Source organism: Saccopteryx leptura, chromosome X (assembly GCF_036850995.1).
Source record: "Saccopteryx leptura isolate mSacLep1 chromosome X, mSacLep1_pri_phased_curated, whole genome shotgun sequence".
Classification (NCBI taxonomy): domain Eukaryota; kingdom Metazoa; phylum Chordata; class Mammalia; order Chiroptera; family Emballonuridae; genus Saccopteryx; species Saccopteryx leptura.
In genome coordinates this window covers 40,008,018-40,033,048 of record NC_089516.1, presented here as the reverse complement: position 1 = coordinate 40,033,048, position 25,031 = coordinate 40,008,018, and the positions used below count along the sequence as shown (strand labels likewise).

Below are 25,031 nucleotides of genomic sequence, written 5' to 3'. Positions count from 1 at the left end.
CAGATCATCCAAACATAAAATCAATAAAGAAATATCAGCCTTGAATGAAACACTAAACCAAATGGACAAAATAGACATTCACAGGACGTTTCATCTCAAAGATCAGATTATACATTCTTCTCCAGGGTGCATGAAACATTCTCAAGGATAGACCATATGTTGGGCCACAAAACTAGTATCTACAAATTCAGGAAGATTCAAATTATACCAAGCACATTTTCTGACCATAAGGCTATGAAATTAGAATTCAGCTGTAAAAAGTAAAGAAACCCACAAAAATGTAGAAATTAAACAACATACTTCTAAAAAAATGACTGGGTCAAAGGAGAAATAAAAGCAGAGATCAAAAGATATATACAGACAAATGAAAATGACAACACAACATATCAAAATTTCTGAGATGTAGAGAAAGCAGTAATAAGAGGGAAGTTTGTATCATTACAGGCTTATATCAATAAATAAGAGAAATCCCAAATAAACAACCAAAGATCATATCTTCAAGTACCAGAAAAAGAACAAAGCCAACACAAAGTCAGAAGAAATCATAAAAATCAGAGCAGAACTAAATGAAATAAAATAGAAAACAAAATAACTATAGAAAAAAATTAATACAATAGAGTTGATTCTTTGAAAAGATCAATAAAATTGATAAACCCCTGGCTAGACTAAGGACAAAAGAGAAATAACTCATATAAACAAAACCCGAAATGAAAGAGAAATTACCACAAATCTCATAGATATATCAAAAGATCATAGTAGATTACTATGAAAGATTATATGCCACCAAATTCAACAACCTACAGCCTTGGTCGGCAAATTGTGGCTCTTTGGCCCCTTGAGTGTGGCTCTTCCACAAAATACCACGTGTGGGCACTACCTTGATAAGGAATGTACCTTCCTATATTGTTTTAGTTTAAAAAATTTGGCTCTCAAAAGAAATTTCAATCGTTGTACTGTTGATATTTGGCTCTGTTGACTAATGAGTTTGCCAACCACTGACCTAGAGGAAATGGACAAATTCCTAGAACTATACCATGTTCCTAGACTGAGTCACAAAGAAGTGGAAAACCTAAACAGATATATAAACAGGGAGGAACTAGAAACGACTATCAAAAACCTCCCTGAAAATAAAATTCCAGGAACAGATAACTACATTAGTGAATTTTATGAAATATTCAAGGATTTGGTACCTATACTTCTCAAAGTCTTCCAAAAAATATAAGCAGCAGCAATACTCCCTAACAAATTTTATGAGTCCAACATAACCCCGATACCTAAACCTGGTAAGGACAACACAAATAAGAAAATACAGACCAGTATCTATAATGAATAAAGATGTAAAAGTCCTACACAAAATACTAGCAAATTAAATACAACACATTAAAAAAATAATACATCACTATCAAGTGGGACACATTCCAGGAGAACAAGGATGGTTCAACATTTGGAAATCGATCATCATAGTACACATCAACAAAACACAGAACAAAAATCGTATGATCCTCTCAGTATAAGCAGAAAAGGCATTCAATGAGATACAACATCCCTTCATGTTTAAAACACTCAATAAAATTGAAATACAGGCAAGTACCTCAGCAAAATAAAGGCCATATATGACTAACCATCAGCTAATATCATACTACATTATGAAAAAAATGAAGGCTTTTTTTCTAAAATGAGGAACAAAACAAGGCTGCCCACTCTCTCCACTTATTCAGCATAGTTCTGGAAGTTTTAGCCAGAAGCGATCAGGGAAGAGAAAGAAATAAAAGGCATCCATATTGGGAAAGAAAAAGTAAAAGGCATCATTTTTTTGCTAATGGCATGATCCTGTACATAGAAATCCCCAAAGAGTCCAGCAAAAAAAACGATTAGCAATAAGAAACCAAAACAGTCAAATAGCAGGATACAAAATGTACAAAAGTCTATTACTTTTCTACATGCCAAAGATGAAATTTTTCAAAATTAAACTCAAAAAAACAATTCCTTTTACAATTGCATCAAGAACAACAAAAAATACCTAGGAATAAACTTAACAAGGGATGTGAATGACCTATACAGTGAACACTACAAAGCACTTCTGAATGAAACTGAAAAAGATACAATGAAATGGAAAAATATTCCATGTTAATGGATTGAAAAAAATCAACAAAGTTCAAATAGCTACATTCCGCAAAGCAATATACAAACTTAATACAATCCTCATCAAAAATCCCAATATCATTATTTAAAGAAACAGAACAAAGTATCACCAGATTTGTATGGAACCATAAAATACCCCGAATAGCCAAAGCAATCCTCAGAAAAAAGAATGAAGCTGGAGGTATCACACTATCTGACTTCAAATTATACAATAGAGCCATGATAATCAAAACAGCAGGGTATTGGCAGAAAAACAGACATACAGACAAATGGAACAGAATTGAGAGCCCAGAAAATAAAACCACATATACATAGATAAATAATCTTCAACAAAGGAGTCAAAAACACACAATGGAGAAAAGAAAGCTTCTTCAATAAATGGTGCTGGGAAAATTGGAAAGCCACTGCAAAAGAATGAACTTTAGGTGCTGGCCGGTTCGCTCAGTGGTAGAGCGTCGCCCTGGTGTGTAGGAGTCCTGGGTTCGATTCCCGGCCAGGGCACACAGGAGAGACGCCCATCTGCTTCTCCACCCCTCCCCCTCCCCTTCCTCTCTGTCTCTCTCTTCCCCTCCCGCTACCAAGGCTCCATTGGAGCAAAGTTGGCCCGGGGTCTGAGGATGGCTCTGTGGCCTCTGCCTCAGGCGCTAGAATGGCTCTGGTTGCAACAGAGCGACACCCCAGATGGGCAGAGCATCTCCCCCTGGTGGGCCTGCCGGGTGGATCCTGGTCGGGCACATGCAGGAGTCTGTCTGACTGCCTCCCTGTTTCCAGCTTCGGAAAAATACAAATAAATAAATAAATAAATAAAAAAGAATGAACTTGACTACAGTTCGTCCTCATGCACAAAAATTAATTCAAAATGGATAAAAGACCTAATATAAGACCTGAAACAATAAATTACATAGAAGAAAACATAAGTACTAAACTCATGGACCTGGCCGTGGCCACAGAGAACAATTTATAAGTTTCACTCCAAAGTCAAGGGACATAAAGGCAAAAGTAAATTAATGAGATTCTATCAAACTAAGAAGCTTCTGCACAGCAAAAGAAACTGACAACAAAACAGCTAACTAGCTAACTAAATGGGAGATGATATTTGCAAACAACAACTCCAACAAGGAGTTAATATCCAAAATACATAAAGAACTCACAAAACTCAGCAACAAACAAGCAAATAATCCAATTGAAAAATGAGGAGAGGGCATGAACAGACACTTCTTCCAAGAAGACATACAAATGGCCAAAAGATAATATGAAAATATGCTCATCTTCAGTAGCTGTTTGAGAAATGCAAATCAAAACTACAATGAGATACCTCACACCTGTTAGATTAGCTATTATCAACAAGACAGATAGTAACAAGTGTTGGAGAGGCTGTGGAGAAAAAGGGAACCTCATTCACTATTGGTGGAAATGCAAATTAATATAACTATTATGAAAGAAAGTACGGTGGTTCTTCAAAATACTAAGACTAGAACTATCATATGACCCAGCCAATTCCTCTACTAGCTATCTACCCCCAAAACTCGAAAACACTGTAAAACTATGTAAAGACACATGCAACCCCATGTTCATCGCAGAATTATTCTCAGTGGCCATGACATGGAAACAACCAAAGTATCCCTCGATAGAGGATTGGATAAAGATGTGGTACATATATACAATGTAATACTACTCAGCCATAAGAAATAATGGCATAGTGACATTTATGACAACATGGATGGACTTTAAGAACAATATACTGTGTGAAATAAGTAAATCAGAAAAAGCTAAGAACTATATGATTTCACAAATAGGTGGGATATAAAACTGAGACTCATGGACATAGATAAAAGTGAAGTGGTTACTAGGGGGAGGGGATGTAGAGGATGGGGATGTGGGTGAGGTAGTGGGGGGAAGGGAGTAAAGAGGAACAAATATATGATGATGGAAAATGATTTGAATTTGGGTGATCGGTATACAACATAACAGTTCAAATGCTATAGAAATGTTTACCTGAAACCTATGTACTCTTATTGATCAATGTAACCCTGTTAAATTTAATTTCCTAAATAAAATAAAATAATAAAATTAAAGTGGCCCCGGCCAATTAGTTCAGTCCGTTAGATCATTGTCCGAAAACAAGGTTGTGGTTCAATCTCTGGTCAGGGCACTCAAGGGAAGCAACCAATGAATGCACAACTAAGTGGAACAACAAATGAATGCTTCCCTTCCCTCTCCCCTCTTTCTGTCTCTTTAAAAATCAATCAATAAAGAAAAATTTATTTATTTATTTATTTATTTATTTTTATTTATTCATTTTTAGAGAGGAGAGAGAGAGGGAGAGACAGAAGGGGGGAGGAGCTGAAAGCATCAACTCCCATATGTGCCTTGACCAGGCAAGCCCAGGGTTTCGAACCAGCGACCTCAGCATTTCCAGGTCGATGCTTTATCCACTGCGCCACCACAGGTCAGGCAATTAATAAAGAAAAATTTAGGTCCTCGCTGGATAGCTTGGTTGGTTGGAGCGTCACCCCAAAGTGCAGAGGTTACTGGTTCAATCCCCGGTCAGAGCACATACAGGAACAGCATGATGTCCCTGTCTGTCTCTACCTCCTGCCTTTCTTAATAAAACAAACAAAAAAATTTTAAACATTAAATCAAAAAGAGGGAAAGTGAAGGGTTACTAAAAAAGAAAAGAAAAAAAGTGGTGAGAAAGGCATAAAGGAAAGGCAGACTATGGGTCTTATTTTGTCTAGTTTGGCAGAAAACATAGTAAAAAATGTTTAGATATCAACATAAAACAGGAAAAAAGACTAGGAAAATTAAAAGAATTGGTGATCACAAAAAACTGACAGTATATAAAGGTTCTTTCTTTAAGATAAAAAGGTACGATACCTTAGTAAGTCATTCTGCTGAAAACTAAAAGCTGGATTAAATATTTGAAAACATGTTTTAAAATGTGAAGAGCAGTCTACATAAATTACAGTAAAGTTCCAAACTAAGTCAAAGTAGGAATGAATTCAGAGCTTCAGACTTTTGTCTTAAGAGCAGTTTATCTAACCAAGTGAATCTTGGTTTTCAAGATTATTTAGGGTACTGGAATAGGACCTAAAAGCACAGAGACATACCTTCATTGAATAGGAAATCCAGTAGAAAGGGAGTCTGTTTATATAACAGATGGCAGTACACCAATCACATGTAATGGAACCTGCTGGAGAGTTGCTGCTTTCCACCCCATAACTGGGTCATACTCCTAATAAAGGAAGGGACTCAAGAGTCAGCCCGATTCGAGAGTCAATTGCAGTCATTTTGGCACTGGAGGACACCTCAATAAAGGTATGCCCATTGTTCATATTTTTAGAATCCTAAGTTGTAGATAATTGCTTCATTGTTTTTTCCTTGTCTATGGGCTCAAAATAGTTTATCACATTCAGGATTATGCCTTATGGAGCCTTCCACATTGGATACACTGCTGCTCAGGCTTGGCATATTATAATTAAAGGCTCTAATGTCTCAACTCATGTCAAGGCTGCCAAAGAGAAAACTCATTTTTATGGCATAGCTGATTAATTTGCTCATGCTTTGCAAATAAGCTCAGATATTACTCTCTGCCCAGGGCTCAATGGGGTTCATGAAACATGCAGTCATCACAGTCCCTGGACCTTTAAAATGTAGGGTAAATGACACGCTTTCCCATGCCACTATCACTAACCTAAATTCAATGTGATTTTTGCACCCTGTCCTACCACTGGCATCATGACCAACAGGAATCCATACAAAAGGGTGAACACCCCTTCTCTAACTGGCAAATTCATTTTATTGAGCCACTGCCCCAATCTGCTGGTGAAAACAGCTATGCCCTCACAAAGACTGTTACCTATATCTGCTCTTAGTTTATCCTTCCTACAGCCAACTATTACAGGCCTCACTAAATGTTAGTTCCTTTCAGGCTTCCAGGTTACATTAACTCTGACCAGGGTATATATATATAAAGTCTACCGGAAAGTTCTGTCCGTTTTTGGAATAAAGCAAAATACAAATTTTTCTTACCGTCAATAAACTTTATTAAATAATATAATTGCCATTATTATTAATGATTTCTTGCCAGCGTGAGGGCAATTTGTATATCCCATTTTTGAAAAATGTTTTATCTTTTGATGCGAAATATTGAACCAGTGCTTGTTTGATATCTTCTTCATTTTTGAATATTTTGCCCTTCAAAAAATTTTGTAAGAACAAAAACAAGTGATAGTCGGTATTATTCCTTTACCAAACACTTTCAATAAATTTCTACATGCTTCTGTAGCATTTCTTCCTTGTTGAAATTCATAAAAATTACAGTGGCGTAAATGAACTTTTATCAGTAGCCATGGGTACACTATCGCTTCACACATAAGACTAACGTGAATCAACTTTGTTTTAGTTAATTTGCTATGTCAGTATGTATACATTAAGTGATAAAAATAGAGGTACACATATGCCAAATAAACGTGTCGAAACTTGTTGTGATAGAAATGGACAGAAATTTCCGGTAGACCTTATACATTATACTGAACAGTCTGGGCATCCTAAGTCTGGGCATAAGCTGTAAAAACAAGGCATCACTTGGAGCTTCCAGTTTGTCTTACTGTCTGAAGACAGCAGGCCTAACAGAAAGACATAATGATCTATTCAAGGACACACTCTTAAACTTACAAAATGGACAAGTCTCCCTAAATGAGTCTCTTTTGCCCACTTTCTTAGTTATTCTGAACTTTCAACCTTTTAAGTCATATGATATCCTAACAAAATGCAACTAACCTCTCTGTTCCCTTCGGTAGACACAAAAGGAGATACTTCACATATAAAAATCTATGATACTCAAAGAGAAACCCTCCTCATTAAAGACACCTCCACTTTTTGATCCTGGTGCAAGCTGTGCTAGACTGGAACCTATATAGAAAGTGGGTAATGGAATAGGATTCACTGAAAATTGAGAGCGTTTGCTCTCCAAAAGACTATTCTGTATGTCACAAGAGAGTTCTCTACAATAGTCCTTCTGAATATGACACTTTTAAAAGTTCACTAATTGGAGGTCTCTTTTTGCAGGGCATGGAGGTCTCGGTGCCTGCTTGGTCTCTCACCTACAACTTTATGGTTCTTTCAAAAAGGAAGGAAGATCTTAAATTCATTCCCAGTACCAACATTCTTAAACAGGATGCTAGTTCTGGATCCACCCTGTTACAGAGACATTGAATGGGAAGCCACTACAGGGTCTGGGATAACAATGCCTGTAACTCCTATAACGAGCAGGCACCTCTAGCATGACAAGGCTTATAGACCACAGGTCTGAAAATATGGAACAATCTGTCCCTGGTTGCTGGCACTGGCCCATTTGACTCCTGGCTTGGGTCTGGAATTCTACAGCTACAGCTCAATTCCAAACTCCATGGGCTTCTTTTGCCCATGCTGTGACCTCACTTGTTTGGGGTAGTCAATTGGTCTATAATTTCCCCAGAAGAAATTACTCTGTAACTCCTGGAGACAAAGCAATATCGATCTTCAGTTACTTTTATAATTATTTCTCAAATATATAAAACTTTGCATCAAAGTTTTGGAGCTAGGCCAGGACTCCCACCAATTTAGCATCTTCAATAATGATTTCAGCACAGCTGATAGCCCCAACTTCAAAGCTGACACCTCCAAATGTGAAGTGCCCCTAGCATTACTACCAAATCACCCATTACAACTCCACAGCCCTATCGAATGAATTCCCCTCATCTGACAGTCCCACATTTCATTTTCCATTATTCCACCACCACTACCAACATTTCTTATCTTCCTCAACCTGATGGACAATGTTTACGTAATTGTAACAGAAAATGTCACCTGAGCACTAATCCTCCAGTAATGATATCACGTGCACTAGCTCAGGCTACCACTTATACAAATAACTTGCCTCGCTGGATGTGTTCAATATTCACATTGACTACTTGTCATCTTCTCTGGTTAACAGTCTACAATAATCACAATAGTTAGCACCAGAGGAACACAGCAAAAGTAGACCTGAAGAGATTAGGACATCACAACCTCATCATGTGCTTCCTTACTGAATTGCCCTCATGCTCTTTCTAGCCTCTTGCACCAATTTAGAGTCTGAACTGAGACTGTTTGAGACTATTTTGACCTCGCCTGTTTAACCTGATATAATTTGGCCAGTAGAAGCTCCACCCTCCAACCTACTTGAACTACTAGTTCTCCTATGACACAACTCCTGTTTGTCAAGGTCATACACTCTACTCCACCAACTGCTCCCTTCAAAGCCTGACCTGTTTCCTATGGATAGTTAATACCCAGGGTACTCGAGATCCAACTAGCAAGTCTAGGTCTTTCATCAAGTCTTACCACAAAAGGGAGCACTGGGCTATCATTTTACCTATTACACTGGGTCTCATCACCATCTCTGGTATAACAGGCCCAAGTTTAGTTATTTTCAATTCTGTATGAGACTCACTTCATAGAGCTTACCCAGGTAACTCTGGCTGATCACATACTGCTCAGGCCTTAGAAGCCCTTAACGAGAGACAAAGCAGTCTAGTTGTTCTGATAGATGACAAAAGATTGACACTAAACTAGCAACTAGTATATCAAAGTGGAGCTTGCGCCTTAGAGAGGACCTCCTGCTATATGTGGGTCAAGAATGAGGGAAAGATTACAGAATAGGTCAACAAACCAAAACAGTCAATTTTATTAAGAAAATATCCAGAGATTTTCAGACCCCCACCCCTCTTAATTTCTTTTTCAGGTCATCTCCTGTGTGGGGTAAAAGGCTCTATGTATTATTTATGGACCTAAAATAATTGCTGGATTAATTATTTTGGGTTGGCTTTGCAAATTTAGTCTCTCTCTCAAGTACAAATTTTTAAAATAAGAAACCTGGGAGGTTGCTATGCTAAGAATCTAGAGAAGGAATTTTGACCTCCACTGACATTTGTTTTAGTTCTCAGTTTCATTTCCTACTTCCTACATTATCCTGAGAGGGCTTACCTTCTCTCTATCCCAAACCCACAAGCACTTATGTCCTCTTATGGCATCGTTTAAACCTCCCCTTAAAAAAAAAAAGCCTGTGCACTTGTTTTTCTCTCTCTGTTAGGGGCTTTCTCCCAGACAAAATCGTCTTTCTCTACCCCATGACCTGGAACTGCACAGGCATAACAAACCTTTTTGGGGGGATCATACCAAAGGACTACTGTTTTGAGTGTTGCCATCTGAACTTAACCTTGGAAGGGAGCCTCTCCACATCAAGGTGGAACTACTGTAACACAAGGGAACACTTCATCAACCGGATAAAAAGGAACAAAACCTTCAATTCAAAACCTTCTGCCAACCTCAAACTTAATGGTGCAACACTAAATGCTTTCCCCCAAGTTCGGGAACAAATCAAAGATGCCCATTCTCACCACTTCCATTTAGCCCTGTATCAGAAATCTTTGCCAATTCATTAACACAACAAAACAAAAAGAAAAAAGGACTATAAAGAAGCAAAACTGTCTATTTGCAGATTAGCAAAACAATTTATGAACTACTAAGTGACTTCAGCAATGTCACAGACTACAAGTTAATACACAAAAATCTTAAATTGTTTCAGCAAGGGAATATCTAAGTTGTGGTAATCAAAACTACTCTCTCCAGACATCCCAAAGTATTAAAAATGCCTGCTATTGGTACAAGAAGGTTGTTCTATTTCTACACCTCCTACTATATGCCTTTATAATTTTAAGAAGAATTTTAAAAGCCAATGTATTACATGTATTGTCCTGAATATAGATGGCAGTTAATAAAAATAAGGTCTGAACAACAGGAATACTCAAAGTAGTGCAAATATCAAATTGAAAATAACTATAAAATACTCAAAGCATCTAAAACTGTATTTCCTACAGTGTGAAACAATTTTCCACACTACAGCTTGTGGGTTGGCATTTAGTTCTGAGAATGGAAACAATTCTGACTGGATTTTCCAGACCAAGGTTAACGGCTAACCAGCAAATAAAGACACATTTCTTATCGCACTTGAAGCGTACATACAGCACAAAAAGCCAAATATACAATACTGCTGTTTATTACAAATGATTCGCAATACACTGCTTATAGAAGTATACTTGGCATTTAAGAAATGGATATTTGAAATTGAATTCTGACTTTTCTATATTTTATCACCAACTAGAAAGACACATAATCACCCAGTGGACAAGTGTATATGGTAAAATCTTATAAGAATAGGAAACACACAGAAAACTCTGCCAACTTATTCCAGCTTGCTATAATCAAATATCAACTCCACTTACCTAGGAGAAAAAGTGATGGGCCATAGTATTCTGCATTGCTGATGATGTGTTTCAGGGAGGTAGGCAGAGAACCATCCATCACTAAGAGAAAGGTGATTATTAAAGAAAATATGATCAGTCCAGTAGTAGTTTAAAGGGTGAGGATGATGGATCAATATATTACATATAACACACTGTGGTAAATAGTTTGTATTGATTCCAATCTAATGGCCTCTACCTGTCTCTCCTCCCCATATCCTGTTATTTATTCCTTGTCCATACAATAACCTTTTCACACTGAGTCAAAGAATAAAAGAATACAGACAGAGAGAGTTGAAAGTGAGTACAGAGTCAAAAGCTGGAAAAGGGAAAAAATATATATAGGTGAATTATTATGAAAATTACTAAATGATCCTTAGGTTTGGGGAAAGTGACACTAAACGACTAAAACCTTTTCAAAATGGCATGGCCTTCTCCTAAGCCTGCCTTAAAAAAGAAGAGTAGCTTCAGAAAGTATGAAAAGGACCAATCTTTGAGACAGTCAAATATATCTTTCAAGAAAGTATCTAGAATCAAATACCATGTCGTATGCCATCTGAAAAAGCTGGGTCTTGAATGGCCTTCTTGAGGAAATTCAACATGGATTTGAGAAGTGCTGCTCGTTGTGGAATACACTGGACTCCTAGCAAGGGAGAGAAAGGATTATACTGGGCTTATCATTAGATCACAGTGAGTAGGCACATAAAACAAATTTCTAACAGACCCACCTATAGCAAACCTAGCAGACATTTGAAGTGAGATCTCTGGACGTTGGAAAGAATACTTACCTAAACTTTAACATTAGAAAATAAATCAACAAGGACTGAATAAAACTACTACTAAAGTTAAAAGCCCAAAGTAAAAAAAGAAAAATTACAAAGTGAAAAGATGAACTTTCTGATCCTCAGTTCCTTTTTAGATATTATCTATCTTCCGACATGGCTGTTGTAATAAAATAATCTATGTATGATCTTTAGAAAGCTATAAAATGCTACAAAAATAAATATGAAAAAACAAACACCTGAATGGCAAACATATAGTCCTAAGAAGCAAGCCTTCAAACATACCACTCAAGCTCCCCCAAAGCATCTTACTCCACTAGTTATTTAATCAGAGTGAAAGATGGTGTATCTATATACCAGGTCGGGTGCCAGGGCAGATAGCAGTACTGCTGCTGGAACTTGACCTTAATTCAACATCCAGACGATGTTCCATAGAGGTGGATGATCCTGGACTATTTTCCATAGTCACATCTGCAACTTAAGTAAAGGTTATGATAAAGAAACCAGTTAGAATAAAAAGGTAACCAACCACAAAAAGAAACATTGTTTGAGAATTCTTTACACTAAGGTGAGATGAATGATATAGCAAAGGGAGAGAATTAGGATATTAAAACACAACATAAAAATGTATGCTATCCACAAACAAATAGAAAATATTTAACAATATTAGTCATTCAAGAAAGGAAAATTAAAAACAATCATATAGAAGTCCTTCAATATTTCTCAATCACAAAATTTGGGAGAAAAAAGGGTGGTAACACATGCAATTTTATATAGTACTGGTCGTTAATAGTAGATAGGTAGACCTTGTTGGGAGGGTAACAATAAATATCAAAAGCATTAATACGTTAATGCTCAATATACTTATATGAAAGGATGTCTATGATACACTGAGCGAATAGTGGTATGTTAATGATTTCATCTTCTCATTTTAAAAACTATGTACTTATGTAAGTGTGTACTTGAATATGCATTAAAAAAATGAAAAAAAACCTACACCAAAATAGTAGCTATGGTAAACAGGGAACGAGCATTCATTTTTACTTTATAGACTTGACTAAAGTAATTTTAATAGGGTATAAAATATACAATTACTTCTTACAATTTATACAATATAATAAAGCTCCATGGTCACTGGTTACTTTTTTTTTTTTTTGTATTTTTCACTGGTTACATTTTGACGTACTTTCTTGCGATTTTTTTTATACTGTATCAATAGAAATACCAGGCTTAGCATGCACAAAGCCAAGAAAACCAATGATGCCAAATACTGAATTTCTATCGCACTGTGCTTTGAACACTCTTCCGATTTTTTTTTTCTTCTGCATTTTTCTGAAGCTGGAAACAGGGAGACAGTCAGACAGACTCCCGCATGCGCCCGACAGGAATCCACCCGGCACGCCCACCAGGGGCGACGCTCTGCCCACCAGGGGGCGATGCTCTGCCCATCCTGGGCATCGCCATGTTGCGACCAGAGCCACTCTAGCGCCTGGGGCAGAGGCCAAGGAGCCATCCCCAGCGCCCGGGCCATCTTTGCTCCAATAGAGCCTTGGCTGCAGGAGGGGAAGAGAGAGACAGAGAGGAAGGCGCGGCAGAGGGGTGGAGAAGCAAATGGGCGCTTCTCCTATGTGCCCTGGCCGGGAATCGAACCCGGGTCCTCCGCACGCTAGGCCGACGCTCTACCGCTGAGCCAACTGGCCAGGGCCTTCTTCCGATTTTTTAATACACATACAAACATATATACATCTGCCTACTTAATTATAAGAAACACAAACTCATGGTTTTGTACCCTGATTTTCATTGATCATTAAATTTTCTCTAGAAATACATCAGAATCACCTGGATTAGTTGTTAAAAATACACATTTTGGCTAGGCCGGTGGCTCAGTAGTAGAGCGTCGGCCCGGCGTGTGGAATTCCAGGTTCGATTCCTAGTCAGGGCACACACGAGAAGCGACCATCTGCTTCATTCTCCCCCTTCCTTTCTCTCTTTCTCTCCTTCCTCCCTCCCTCCCTCCCTTCCTTTTTTCTCTCTCTCCCTCCCTCCGCAGCCATGGCTGGACTGATTAGAGCATGTCGGTCCAGGCACTGAGGATGGTTCTGTGGAGCCTCCGCCTCAGGCACTAAAAATAGCTCAGCTGTGAACATTGGTCCCAGACAAGGGCTGCCGGGTATATCCAGGACAGAGTGCATGTGGGAGTCTGCCTCTCTATCTCCCCTCCTCTCACTTAAAAAACAAAACAAAAAAACACATGTCATTTCCTGCTCTTCATTTGCAAACTTAATGAATTACATGAACACTGTAGATGAGGGTCTAAATCTTCAGCAAGCACTTCAATTTATTCCTATGCTTACTAAAGTTTTAATAACCACTGATTTATAATGAAAGTTGATTCTTTACATAGTCCTCTACACCACATAATTTAAATGGCACATTTTTTATCAACACCCTGGGATTTCATCCATTAGCTCAAATACAAGTTTGCCCAATAAGAGACTAGGGATAGAAACTGGGAAAAAGCGGCTTCTAGGGAACGGCAATTCACATAGGTAATTAAGCGCGGAATAAAGAAAGGGAGGAAAGGCAAGCTATAGATTTAGTGTTAAGAAAGAAAGTATTATAAATTCTACTAACTTTACTATAAGCATGGTAACAGATATGTGTAATGACAACCTGGGTCATCAAGCTAAGATTAACTTAAATTATAAGAAAGCTATTTTGGGAGACTTTAAAAAAAATTTTTGGAACTACAATTATGAACCATGCATTTGGGTGGAGGGAGATTTAAAACATTGTTTTGTGGTTGAAAATGTGTACAAGTGAGTTATGCACTTTAGAATTTATGAGAATGAAAATTGGGGTTGGATGACAGCTAAATGTCAAGCACAAAAATACTGACTTAGTAACTATTAATTACCATCCATATCAGTTTCCATTTCTTCTCCTTCTTGTGTAGTACTGGGTCTCTGGATCTTTGGCTTGATCACAAAGGGACATTCTTTTCGGCACAAATCTACTTCATGCTATGATCAAGGGAAAAGTAGTAAGAAAATCTTACATATATATGAAGGATTAAAAATAATTAGATGAAAGAATGTCACATGAAAATTACAAAACTGGTTTTAAAAAACAGAAGAGGAATAAAATGGCTCTTTAGGATTATAAGGGTAGTTCCTAGGCTCAGGTCACATTGGGTTAAGTCTATGCAAAGTGCTCTGTGTGTAATAATACCTCAAGTCTATAAATGAAGATAGAAAGTCCACTATGCGATTGAAAAGCTGCCATATCCAGGTTCGTGATGAGGTCAACCACTCTGACAGCTCTGGTAACAAATGTTATCTGGTCCTGTTCATCACCAAGAAACTTTATGACCTATCAGGGAGAGAAAAAAGAGGCAAAAGCAATCAAATGAAGACGCAAAGTTGCAAATAATGTAATCTTTTGGAAACATGCACTGTACGGTGTCAGGGAGGCAGCAATGGTATAGGAAGAAAAACACTTGTTTGATTTTTGGTGCCTGCCAAATGATATATATAGCTCTATCACTTTTGGGACTCAAGTCCCTGAGGTAATGGGGGCATAAATTACTTCTCAGGGTTAAATAAAATAGGAGAAAAAGCTGATGATGCTCAATAACTAGTAAATCCTATAAACACACCAGAACAACTTATAAAGTACCTTTATATATATATTTTATTCAGTGTCATGCCTAAGGTCATAATAAGATGCGGCAATGCCTTGACTAGTTCTGGAGCCTATAATCACACCATCTGGGCTATGATCAACTCTTAATAATGGAGATAGCTGCTCTTAGATGTTGTTAATGAGACAACTAGAAGGCTAAACTATAAATATTAATTATAGCATTTTCTGCTTAAGCTTTCTTATGCTATTTGCTCTCACTGTGAAGCATTTCAAACTTCCAACACTACATCCTCTCTTAGATGACTTTCCCACAAATATATATACATATGCACACATATATGTTTTAAAAAGTAGAGCACCTTCAATAAGGCTTCCATCATTCCACAGGAGACCAAGGCTTCACCACCAGCGTCGTAGCTGGCCAGATGGTATAAAAAAGAGAAGAGAGCAGTGGCAAACTGGTGAGGGTAAGGATCCATGGAAGGATCTACAAAGGAGTTTGGGAGAGGGAGAGAAAAAGTAAGCTCAGATTGGTGTTAAGCTGGGAGGATGTTAAACAAACGGAAGACAAGCAAAGGGTAGGATTCCTTTGGTTGCCTAGAATAGTAACTACCGAAATTTACCAATCATGGCCTGGATACAGTTCCGTACAAGTACAGGCAAAAATCCATGATAGGATGCAGTTCCAGTACAGTCAATAATACTGCTGAGCTTGGGAGTTCTCTCCAAGTGGACAATTGATGTTAATGTTCTCAAAGAAGCAGCTTTAATCTCCTATGAAAACAGAAGGTAAACATGGTATGTGTTTTAAATAAGTAAATGACTAAAACAAGTTGCTAATAACCAAAACTCTAAAATTTAGGTCATTCTACTGGTAACTGCTTGGTGGATATGGAACTCCGATGAGAATAACACTGAAAATCCAGCATTTGTTAACTTTACAGCTAAATATCCAGAGGAAGAAGTAAAAGGGCCATGATCCCCTCTTGAGGTTCATTCTAAACTATTGGGAAATACAAAGGGGCAAATACAGGAGGTTCTTGGGTTACAACACAGTTCTATTCTTACGACAGTGATGTAAACCCTAATTTGGTGTAAGTCAAAACACACCCTAGCCTAAGTCACTTACCTATCCTAACACAGTTGTAAAATCATAATCTAGGACATAAAAACACAGCTAAGCCACAGAAAAAGAATACTGCATATTCTTCTGCCATGCGCAATCAAGCTGGTTTGCCCACGTTGTCTATAAGTACGATACTAATGGTGTAAGCCCAAACACTCACATCTCAATTTTTTAAAGTTTTTATGGGAGTGGGCATGATAAACTCAAAAGGTCATAACCCAAGGACCCCCTGTAAATACGTATTAGCCTAATATATACAAGAGAATATTAATAAACACTTACCATCAGCTGCTTATCTGTTATCTGAAGGACATCTACCAACTCCTCTATCAACCCATTATACAAGATACTGTTTGCTGACTCCTGCAAGGCATTGGAATACACTGCAAAAGGAGAAATAAACACTTTAGGCAAGAAGGCAGTGGTCAAGCCACTGCCCAATGACAAACATTTTGGCACCTACTGGCTCTGGATAGGATTCCCTTCTAACCAGCACTGGAGGACAGAATCACTGAATTCTAGAGGAATGGATCAAACATAATCATAAGCTCTAAATATCCAGCCAACTGACATTCTGCTATTAATGGTATCGGTTGTCTTGACAAAGGATTTTTGGAATGAAAGAATGAAGAGTTACTATTTAATAACATCACTACTTGATATGAAAACTCTGTTGGCCTTTGGACATAGACTTCCATTTTAGCCTCTTCATATATACTTCCGTTTCACTGGATACACAAGCTGTAAACAGAACTTATGGACTATTGCAGAATAGGCCAGAAACTTGTACAACATTGGAGTAAAACTTGAGAATGCATGTAATACACTTTCATCGAGTCTCCACATGAAGACAATACTGGATCAGTCTCTGGAAGTGCAAACCAGTGGGGTTAAACACATTTAGTTTTCAACAAGCATTCCCTGAGCACCCACTAACATATCAGAAATGATGCTAGGTATGACCACAAAGAGAAGAGTAGGAATTCCATTTCAAGGAACTCCTAGTTTAAAAGAGCAGATGAGTAATAACAATGAGAGCTTGCAATATTAATAGCAGATACCATTTCATACCTTCTAGGTGCCTAGCCTGTACTAGGTGCATTATAGACTTCTGTTTAACTCTTATATCAGCTTATAAAATAAGTATTGTCCCAATATTAAATGAGGAAACTAAAGCCAAGAAAATAAGCATGTGGCTAGTAATATGCAGAGTTAGGGTGAGAGAACAGGACTGATTCCAAAACTAGTGTGCTTTGTACTCTACCATCCTATAGTAAAAGTAAAATGTACAGTATTGACTACTTAACAAATATTTTCTGACTTACTTTGAAATTACATTCCTGAAGGACACAGAAGAGGAAGATGAAACGGCAAGAGGAGGGCCGGGGAGGTAACTACCTGAATACTCAACACAGATCGAAATCAAGACTGAACCCATGTAGTGTATCAAAAACAACCCTATGCTCTTTCTGATCCAACATTAAAGAGCTTAGGAGGTGAATATGGTGAACACCAGGTATGCTGGCAATTTTACAATTCAACTTTCTACCTAGGTAACTACAATAAGCCTCACAGCAACAAAGACAGATGAAGTTCAAAGGAAATAAGTCTAAATAGCTTAACTGGTACCTGTTAATTACAGTGGTGTTCTCTTACCTAATATAGATATTGCATGCAGCCTTGCCTGAACAGCTTGCAATCGCTTCCTGTGATTAGAAAAGCCATGGGCCAGCCGTATGTGTGTAAATAACAGCATCTGTAGAGACATGACACCTAAATTAGGAAATCAACGGAAAAGGTGACTATACTCTCTGAGGGCTAAATCATACCTGTTGAGCCATTTAATAAAATGGTTTCCTGTTGCTATTTGTTAAGTAAGGTGCCAAACAGAACAGTTCCACTCAGAGGTTAGCTGACAAAATGAGTGAGAAAACAGCCATACAGAATTCTACTGCCCCAACATAAGCAAACTGATAGGCACCAATATGGAGGTATGTGGCAAGAGTTCTGATTGTTATTAACCAAATTAAGTATTTTATCAACATCACAATGAGTAGAAAAAAATAACACAACTAAATGTTTTCTTCTTTGGTATCCAAAGTGTTGCACTATTACTACCACTTATCTCATTATCATATATAAACCTAGGGAAGTGTTGGCCTCATAAAAAATGAGGAGGCCCTGGCTGGTTGGCTCAGCGGTAGAGCGTCCGCCTGGCGTGCGGGGGATCCGGGTTCGATTCCCAGCCAGGGCACATAGGAGAAGCGCCCATTTGCTTCTCCACCCCCACCCCTCCTTCCTCTCTGTCTCTCTCTTCCCCTCCCGCAGGCAAGGCTTCATTGGAGCAAAGATGGCCCGGGCGCTGGGGATGGCTCCTTGGCCTCTGCCCCAGGCGCTAGAGTGGCTCTGGTCGCGGCAGAGTGATGCCCCGGAGGGGCAGAGCATCGCCCCCTGGTGGGCAGAGCGTCGCCCCCTGGTGGGCATGCTGAGTGGATCCCGGTCAGGCGCATGCGGGAGTCTGTCTGACTGTCTCTCTCTGTTTCCAGCTTCAGAAAAATGCAAAAAAAAAAAAAAAAAAAAAAAAAATGAGGAAACTAAGGCTTTCAGAGGCTAATTTGTCCATGGTCTGATTATATTCTTTCTGCTATGGTGTCTCTCAGTCAAGCACATATCATTACTCCATATGAATAACATCTACACCTTTTAGATATTTTAGAACATATCATACCTGCTTATCCTTAGGAATGCTGTACATTTTGGTAAGAGATTCCATGATTTCAGAAGGACTTTCTGAAATCTACATTAGAAAATAAAATAGTTAGGAACAAAAAGTAAACCAAATGTTACGAAAATAGTCAGTAGTCAAAGATACCTCTTACCTTGTCAAGTTGCTCTATGTGAATATAATGTAGTGTGTTACTAGTTGTCTGAAATTAAAAAGATAGAAGAGTTGTTAAGAGTCATTATACCTTAGCTTTCCCTGTCATTTAGACTGCAAGAGCTGTCTGAAAACCAAGATGTTACCCTAGAATGAAGTCTGACTGAATGCTCTTAAAATCAACAGTTTAGAGTCTCCCAAAACACCCATTTTATATACAGACTACTCTCAGGAAAGGTTCTTTGAAACCAGTAACATAAAAATATAATGCACATAACCAGACATATTTCATATACTTCCTTGTTCCCCTTAAACCTTCTTTGTCTTAATCCCCACAGCTTTTGTATTCAGAGCAAAGACTGAATCCATGAAAATGGTTTCTCTTTAAACATGCATTAGAGCTGTTTTCAAGGCGCCATTAATCTAGAAAGTTCATTTATTCTTATTATATATATAGTAGGCAAATGAAAAAATATCTTATTCACTAGGCCACTTCTAAACTAAAATGAATTTTAGTATCTCCTCAAAAAATTGGAATGACCAGATAATTGAAGCAGGACCCTGGTAAACAATATATAGATTTCTTGAAGGCTGGCTTAAGTAGAGAAAGTCGAGCCGTCACTATCCAGACTGCTACACTGCATGTTGGAACTGAGACTGAGAAAAATATACAAGTTATAGCAGTGCCCCATATAAGGAGTCCTGCTTTTAGCAGCTCCAACGTTAAGATCCAAACCTATCAGAGCTGGGCATATGATGAACACTTATTCTTGAGAATGTTTAGCTTGGGAAGGCAGCAATGTAACTCGATACCATTCCCTCATTTAACTGAGGAGTTCTAGAAAAGTCAACCCCAGTTACAGATCATAGACTCTATCAGAACAAGTCTGATTGAGACTCACCCTTTTCTCGATTTTGACCTCGGCCCCAGGGTCTGCATAGAATTCAAAGTGTAGTGTAGTTGCACTGGGTGGGTATTTCTGTGTATAAAGCACATGAAAGTATCAGATACCATCTCCCAAATCTTCCCTCAAAGTCCTAGCCATTGTGCAACTTATTGTGGTAGCAGAATGAGCAATGTAGTCAGCAGCTACAGTGCTGTCATTCCTTGTCTTAGCAGAGCTCAGATGTTTTATAACAATACAGAATCAGGATGATGGAGCCCAGAGCTCCAAAATTTCGTATTTATTTACCCAGTTGCCCTTTCTTTCAAGAAATCAATTTGGACTGTAGCTAAGAGGGACAAGTCTGCTAAGCAGTAATGAATAAAAATCCAATAAAAGATAAAGACAAATACAAGGGTCTAGGCACCAGCTCGAGAATGGGGGAAAAATTCTTATGGAAATCTTAGTGTTGTATCATCGCCTTCTGAAATATTTTATTCAAAGTATGCCTCACAGGTACACCTTCACAATTCTTCATAAACTCCCTTCCATACCTGCTTTTCTGCACACACAGATACCAACTCAATATAATCCAGAACCTGACAACAAATCCTCTTTAACTCTAGAAAAGCAACATGAAAAACAAAGTAAGACTGCAATCACACGCCCATTAAAATGTATCCTTGATCCTTGAAATAAACCAGTGGCAGTGGTTGCCTCTGGGGATGGAGAATTATTGTATACCCATTTATGCTCTTAGAATTTTTAACATGTCTATATATTACTTCCTTTTAAAGTACAGATATTTTTCAAAGTCTCAATAACATGCCAAATACACAGTATCAATAAATAAAAAGATGTGTGATTTCTTAACACAAGCTGGGACCAAAACAGGTAAAACACCATGTTTCTTATACATAAGGAGGCTCAGAATTAACCAACTAAACTTCAAGATGAAAACTCCAAACTAAATACCCTTTTAAGATTTATGTAGCTTCGATTATTAAACAGACAACACTCACCTCCCATATTATCCAATATCCATTAATATAATGCACACTTAATAAAGTAAACCAGCTAGGATGGGAAAGTAATTTGTCCTAATTTGTCATTTTCTGTGACCAGAAAAAAGCTTCTGCCAGGGGAAAAAAGGCTTGCTAAAATTCACTCAATTTCATCACAGCCATTGTCCTATACACGACAAACTGACAAAAGAAATACATCTGCTGAAAAATAATAGTTGCTTCTTGGCACAGAATTGTTTTAACAAAACCAGTTGTGCCTTGTGGTTCCACAGTAACATATCAAAGCAGAGGGGAGATGGCCTGAACTCCTAACCTAAGCATGAATAAAAGGTTTAAGAAGGCCAGTGCATGAGGGGAAACATAAAAAGCACACAGAACATTTTCAGTTCTTCACCGTAATGGTGGAACTATTCTTTAGCCATTCTGAAACTATGCCATACTGTCAAGAGTTCCTGACAGCTCCAGTGAGAGAGAATGCAAGCAAATGCACTTTCTGATATTTTCATCAGTTTCGAGCTGATTCACCCAATGCAGCTCGAGAGCTGGCTATGAACATCCACTTTGCTTCTGAGCTTCTTCATCTACTGCCAGTACATTTAGAGCTCAAGCATTTGCAGACAAGGTGTACTATGTCTCAATTGATCTTAGATTCCTCAAAAATCCTGATGTGAAGTGGCAAGTTTACATACCATTTATTCATTGTAAAGTAAGGCTCAAAAAGAGATCATACACAGCTCTGCCAAAAGATACCCACATCCCAAAGAGTGACTTACCATCATATGCAAGTCTCTGCAACATTCTGCAAGTCCGAAGCCATTCTCCTTTCCACCCCAGCTCTTGGAAAATGAAAAAGACAGTGTTCAAACAGTGCTTAAGGTAGCCTTGTATATAAAATATTTAAAGAATATGTGGTTGTCTGGAACACAGTGTTGAAAAGACAGATAATGTGAAAGTCAAATGAAAAGAGGGAGCAAATAAAAGCAAGGCAAGATGGTCTGCCTAAAAGTAATTTCTCCCATGAGATTAATTTCACTGTCCTGTGAGGATGTTTCTGGGTAGAACATAAGCGGCTATTGCAAGCAATTGCATTCTACATGCCTGCTGTCATGCTTGCTGACAGGTATATTGTGTCCCATCAGGCCTTCAATATTGTACTCAGCCTGCTCACTTCCCTCACAAGGGTAAAATCACACGCTCCAGTTCCTCAATTTTGGACATGAGGCAAGTTGCAAAGCAGAAGATTCTGCATTACTCACCACTATTGTAACTTCTGCTGCCACAAAGTCTTAAGAACTCATTAACAAGTATAAGTCCCTACAGTAATGGGAGAGGAATGGCTCAACTGTACACCATATTGACTTCCAACCCAAAATTACAGCCATATGATCTTTCTTAATAGCTAGCTTGCATTTTTAAAAGGGTTTATTTGACCTAACAATCATTTTTTGTTTTTTTGCCTAATTTGGAACTCTTCCAAGGGTGAACTGGGCATTTGTTGAAAATATTCAAGAATAAATGCATTAGTCCTTGCAAGACATAGAATTGGGATAAATAAGAAACTGAAAGCTTCAGAAGAAAATCTGGGGAGTGAAATGCTTTGGGGAATTAGGGATTTGAATTCCTGGAAATCTAGAAGGCCAAGACTAGGCACATTCCCAGAAAAGATCTGAGAAGGTCCACATTCAAACATCTCTGGCTGACCACCAGGTTCTGCATGAGCCATGAGTGAACACTATGGCAGAGTTGTAAACTTGTAGTCCAGTATTAAAGATACTGAGTATTAACATTGAAGACATCAAAATACATAGAGAACCCCCTGCAAAAACTGGAAAATTTTTTTTGGTTTTAGATGTTTAAGGCAAATCACTAGCTGACCACTAAGCTAATAGAACAGAGACTTCAATGACCACACACACACATACACATGTGCAAAATTATAAAATCGTTCAGAAAAAGTCCAAACACACAACAAACCATGACAACAAACTCTGGGAAAGGCTGAGAATCAGATTTTCCGAGTGACCACATTATAATAGTAAAAAAATAAATTATAGCAACACGAAGAAACATAAGCAAGATGGCTAATTAAGATGTTTCTTGGCCCTGGCCGATTGGCTCAGCAGTAGAGTGTTGGCCCGGCCTGTGGAAGCCCCAGGTTCAATTCCTGGCCAAGGCATACAGGAGAAGTACCCAGCTGTTTCTCCACCCTTCCTCCTCTGCTTTCTCTCTGTCTCTCTCTTCCTCTTCCCCTTCCGCAACCAAGGCTTCATTGGAGCAAAGTTGGCCAGGGCACTGAGGATGGCTCCGTGGCCTCTGCCTCAGGTGCTAGAATGGTTCCGGTAGCATCAGAACAATGGCCCAGACAGGCAGAGCATCGCCCCCTGGTGGGTATGCTGGGGGGATCCCAGTTGGGTGCATGCAGGAGTCTGTCTGCCTCACCACTTCTCACTTCAGAAAAATACAAACAAACAAACAAAAAGATGTTTCTTGCTCCCTACCACCACAACAATTTGGCATCTATCTAAACAAAAGTGCCTTTGCATAAGCTATGGAATCCAGCTTCATATTCCAAAAGAACCAGGGTGGTCTGAGCTGTGGAACCTGCACTGGCCTGTAAACTGGCTATACCCACACACAGCCGTTGGAGAAGCCCATGCCTTAAACAATCAACCATGGGTAATAAAAGTGAAAGGACAAAAGAATTAAAAATAATATGAGCTAAAATATGTTAATGAATTCACAATGAAAAAAGAATTATGACACCAGAAACATAAAATGGAGAATAAGTATATAGAGAGGGTAGAGTTTTGTATGTAATCAAAACTAAGTTGTTATAGATATAACAGTTTCTTTTACGGCTCATGGTAATCACAAAAACCTAGATTACATGCACAAAAGATAAAGAGAAGGGAAATAAAGCATGTTACTATAGCTCAGGGGTCAGGAACCTTTTTGGCTGAGAGAGCCATGAACACCACATATTTTAAAATGTAATTCCGTGAGAGCCATACAACGACCTGTGTACGTTATGCATTATCCAATAAAAATTTGGTGTTATCCCGGAGGACAGCTGTGATTGGCTCCAGCCACCCGCAACCATGAACATGAGTGGTAGGAAATGAATGGATTGTAATACATGAGAATGTTTTATATTTTTAACATTTTTTTTTACTAAAGATTTGTCTGCAAGCCAGATGCAGTCATCAAAAGAGCCACATCTGGCTTGCGAGCCATAGGTTCCTGACCCCTGCTATAGCTTGACCAGGCGGTGGAGCAGTGGATGGAGTATCAGCCTGGGACACTGAGGAGTAATGGCAAGGGGTCACTGGCTCCAATTGGGGCACCCTCCTCCCCCAGGTCAAGGAAAATCTATGAGAAAGCAATCAATGAACAACTAAGGTACAAAACAAAGAACTGATACCTCTCCTCTCTCCCTTCCTGTCTGTCCCCTGCTGTCCGTCTCTCTCTCTCTCTCTCATTTAAAAAAAAAAAAAAAAAGCTTATTACTATGTAAAACCATCAATTCACTTAGAAAGGCAGGAAAAAAGGACAAGGGAACTACAAAACAGCTACAAAACTATTAATAAGATGGCATTACTAAGGCCATGCCAATCAATAATTACTCTAAATGTAGGTGAGTTGCCTTTCCAGTCAAAAGGCATAGTGATTGGATGGATAAAAAAACAAGACCAAACTATATGCTGCCTACAAGCAAATTACAATATTTCCACTTTAAGGACACATACATGTCAAAGTAAATGACCACACATAGAAAAAGAATTATAAAATTGATTCAGATGGAAACTGATGGAAAATGACATTCTATGCAAGTGGAAACAGAGATCAGGGGTAGCTACACTTAGACAAAATAGACTTTTAACCAACAGCTGTAACAACAAAGTATCATTATTTCAATGATAAAAGGGTCAATTCATCACAAGCTTATAACAATTGCAAATATGTATGCAGCCAACAGTGGAACTCCTAAATATTATCAGGCAAATACTAACAGATTTCAATAAAGAAACAGACAATACAATAGTGGGGAATGTCGATACTTCAACTTCCTAAAGTATTTTTTTTAAGGTAAGAGGAGAGGAGACAGTGAGGCAGACTCCTAATGCGCCCTGATGGGGATCTACCCAACAACCCTCTCTGAGGCCAATGCCCCAGTACAGAGCTATTTTTATTTAGCTCCTGAGGCCAAAGCACTCAGATCAATCCA

The 25,031-nt window shown here is 38.4% G+C and overlaps 1 protein-coding gene and 1 pseudogene across 13 annotated transcripts in view; both read right to left on the bottom strand.

Moving 5' to 3' along the window:
* Window positions 1-25,031, bottom strand: part of HUWE1 (HECT, UBA and WWE domain containing E3 ubiquitin protein ligase 1) — a 179,977-nt gene that overhangs the window by 93,066 nt on the left and 61,880 nt on the right. For 11 of the 13 annotated variants that reach the window (XM_066357549.1, XM_066357554.1, XM_066357547.1 and 8 more), the window contains 13 exons: window positions 21,580-21,642; window positions 19,800-19,877; window positions 18,899-18,946; window positions 18,748-18,816; window positions 17,676-17,775; window positions 16,302-16,402; window positions 15,517-15,667; window positions 15,253-15,380; window positions 14,480-14,620; window positions 14,166-14,271; window positions 11,606-11,725; window positions 11,008-11,109; window positions 10,449-10,529 (listed from right to left, as the gene is read on the bottom strand). In XM_066357549.1, the coding sequence (XP_066213646.1) occupies window positions 10,449-10,529; window positions 11,008-11,109; window positions 11,606-11,725; window positions 14,166-14,271; window positions 14,480-14,620; window positions 15,253-15,380; window positions 15,517-15,667; window positions 16,302-16,402; window positions 17,676-17,775; window positions 18,748-18,816; window positions 18,899-18,946; window positions 19,800-19,877; window positions 21,580-21,642 (1,288 nt within the window). The remainder of the gene's footprint in view (window positions 1-10,448; window positions 10,530-11,007; window positions 11,110-11,605; window positions 11,726-14,165; window positions 14,272-14,479; window positions 14,621-15,252; window positions 15,381-15,516; window positions 15,668-16,301; window positions 16,403-17,675; window positions 17,776-18,747; window positions 18,817-18,898; window positions 18,947-19,799; window positions 19,878-21,579; window positions 21,643-25,031) is intronic. The other 2 variants (XM_066357546.1, XM_066357553.1) reach the window with 2 other exon arrangements.
* LOC136386634 (small nucleolar RNA SNORA8) lies at window positions 12,454-12,541 on the bottom strand (annotated as a pseudogene).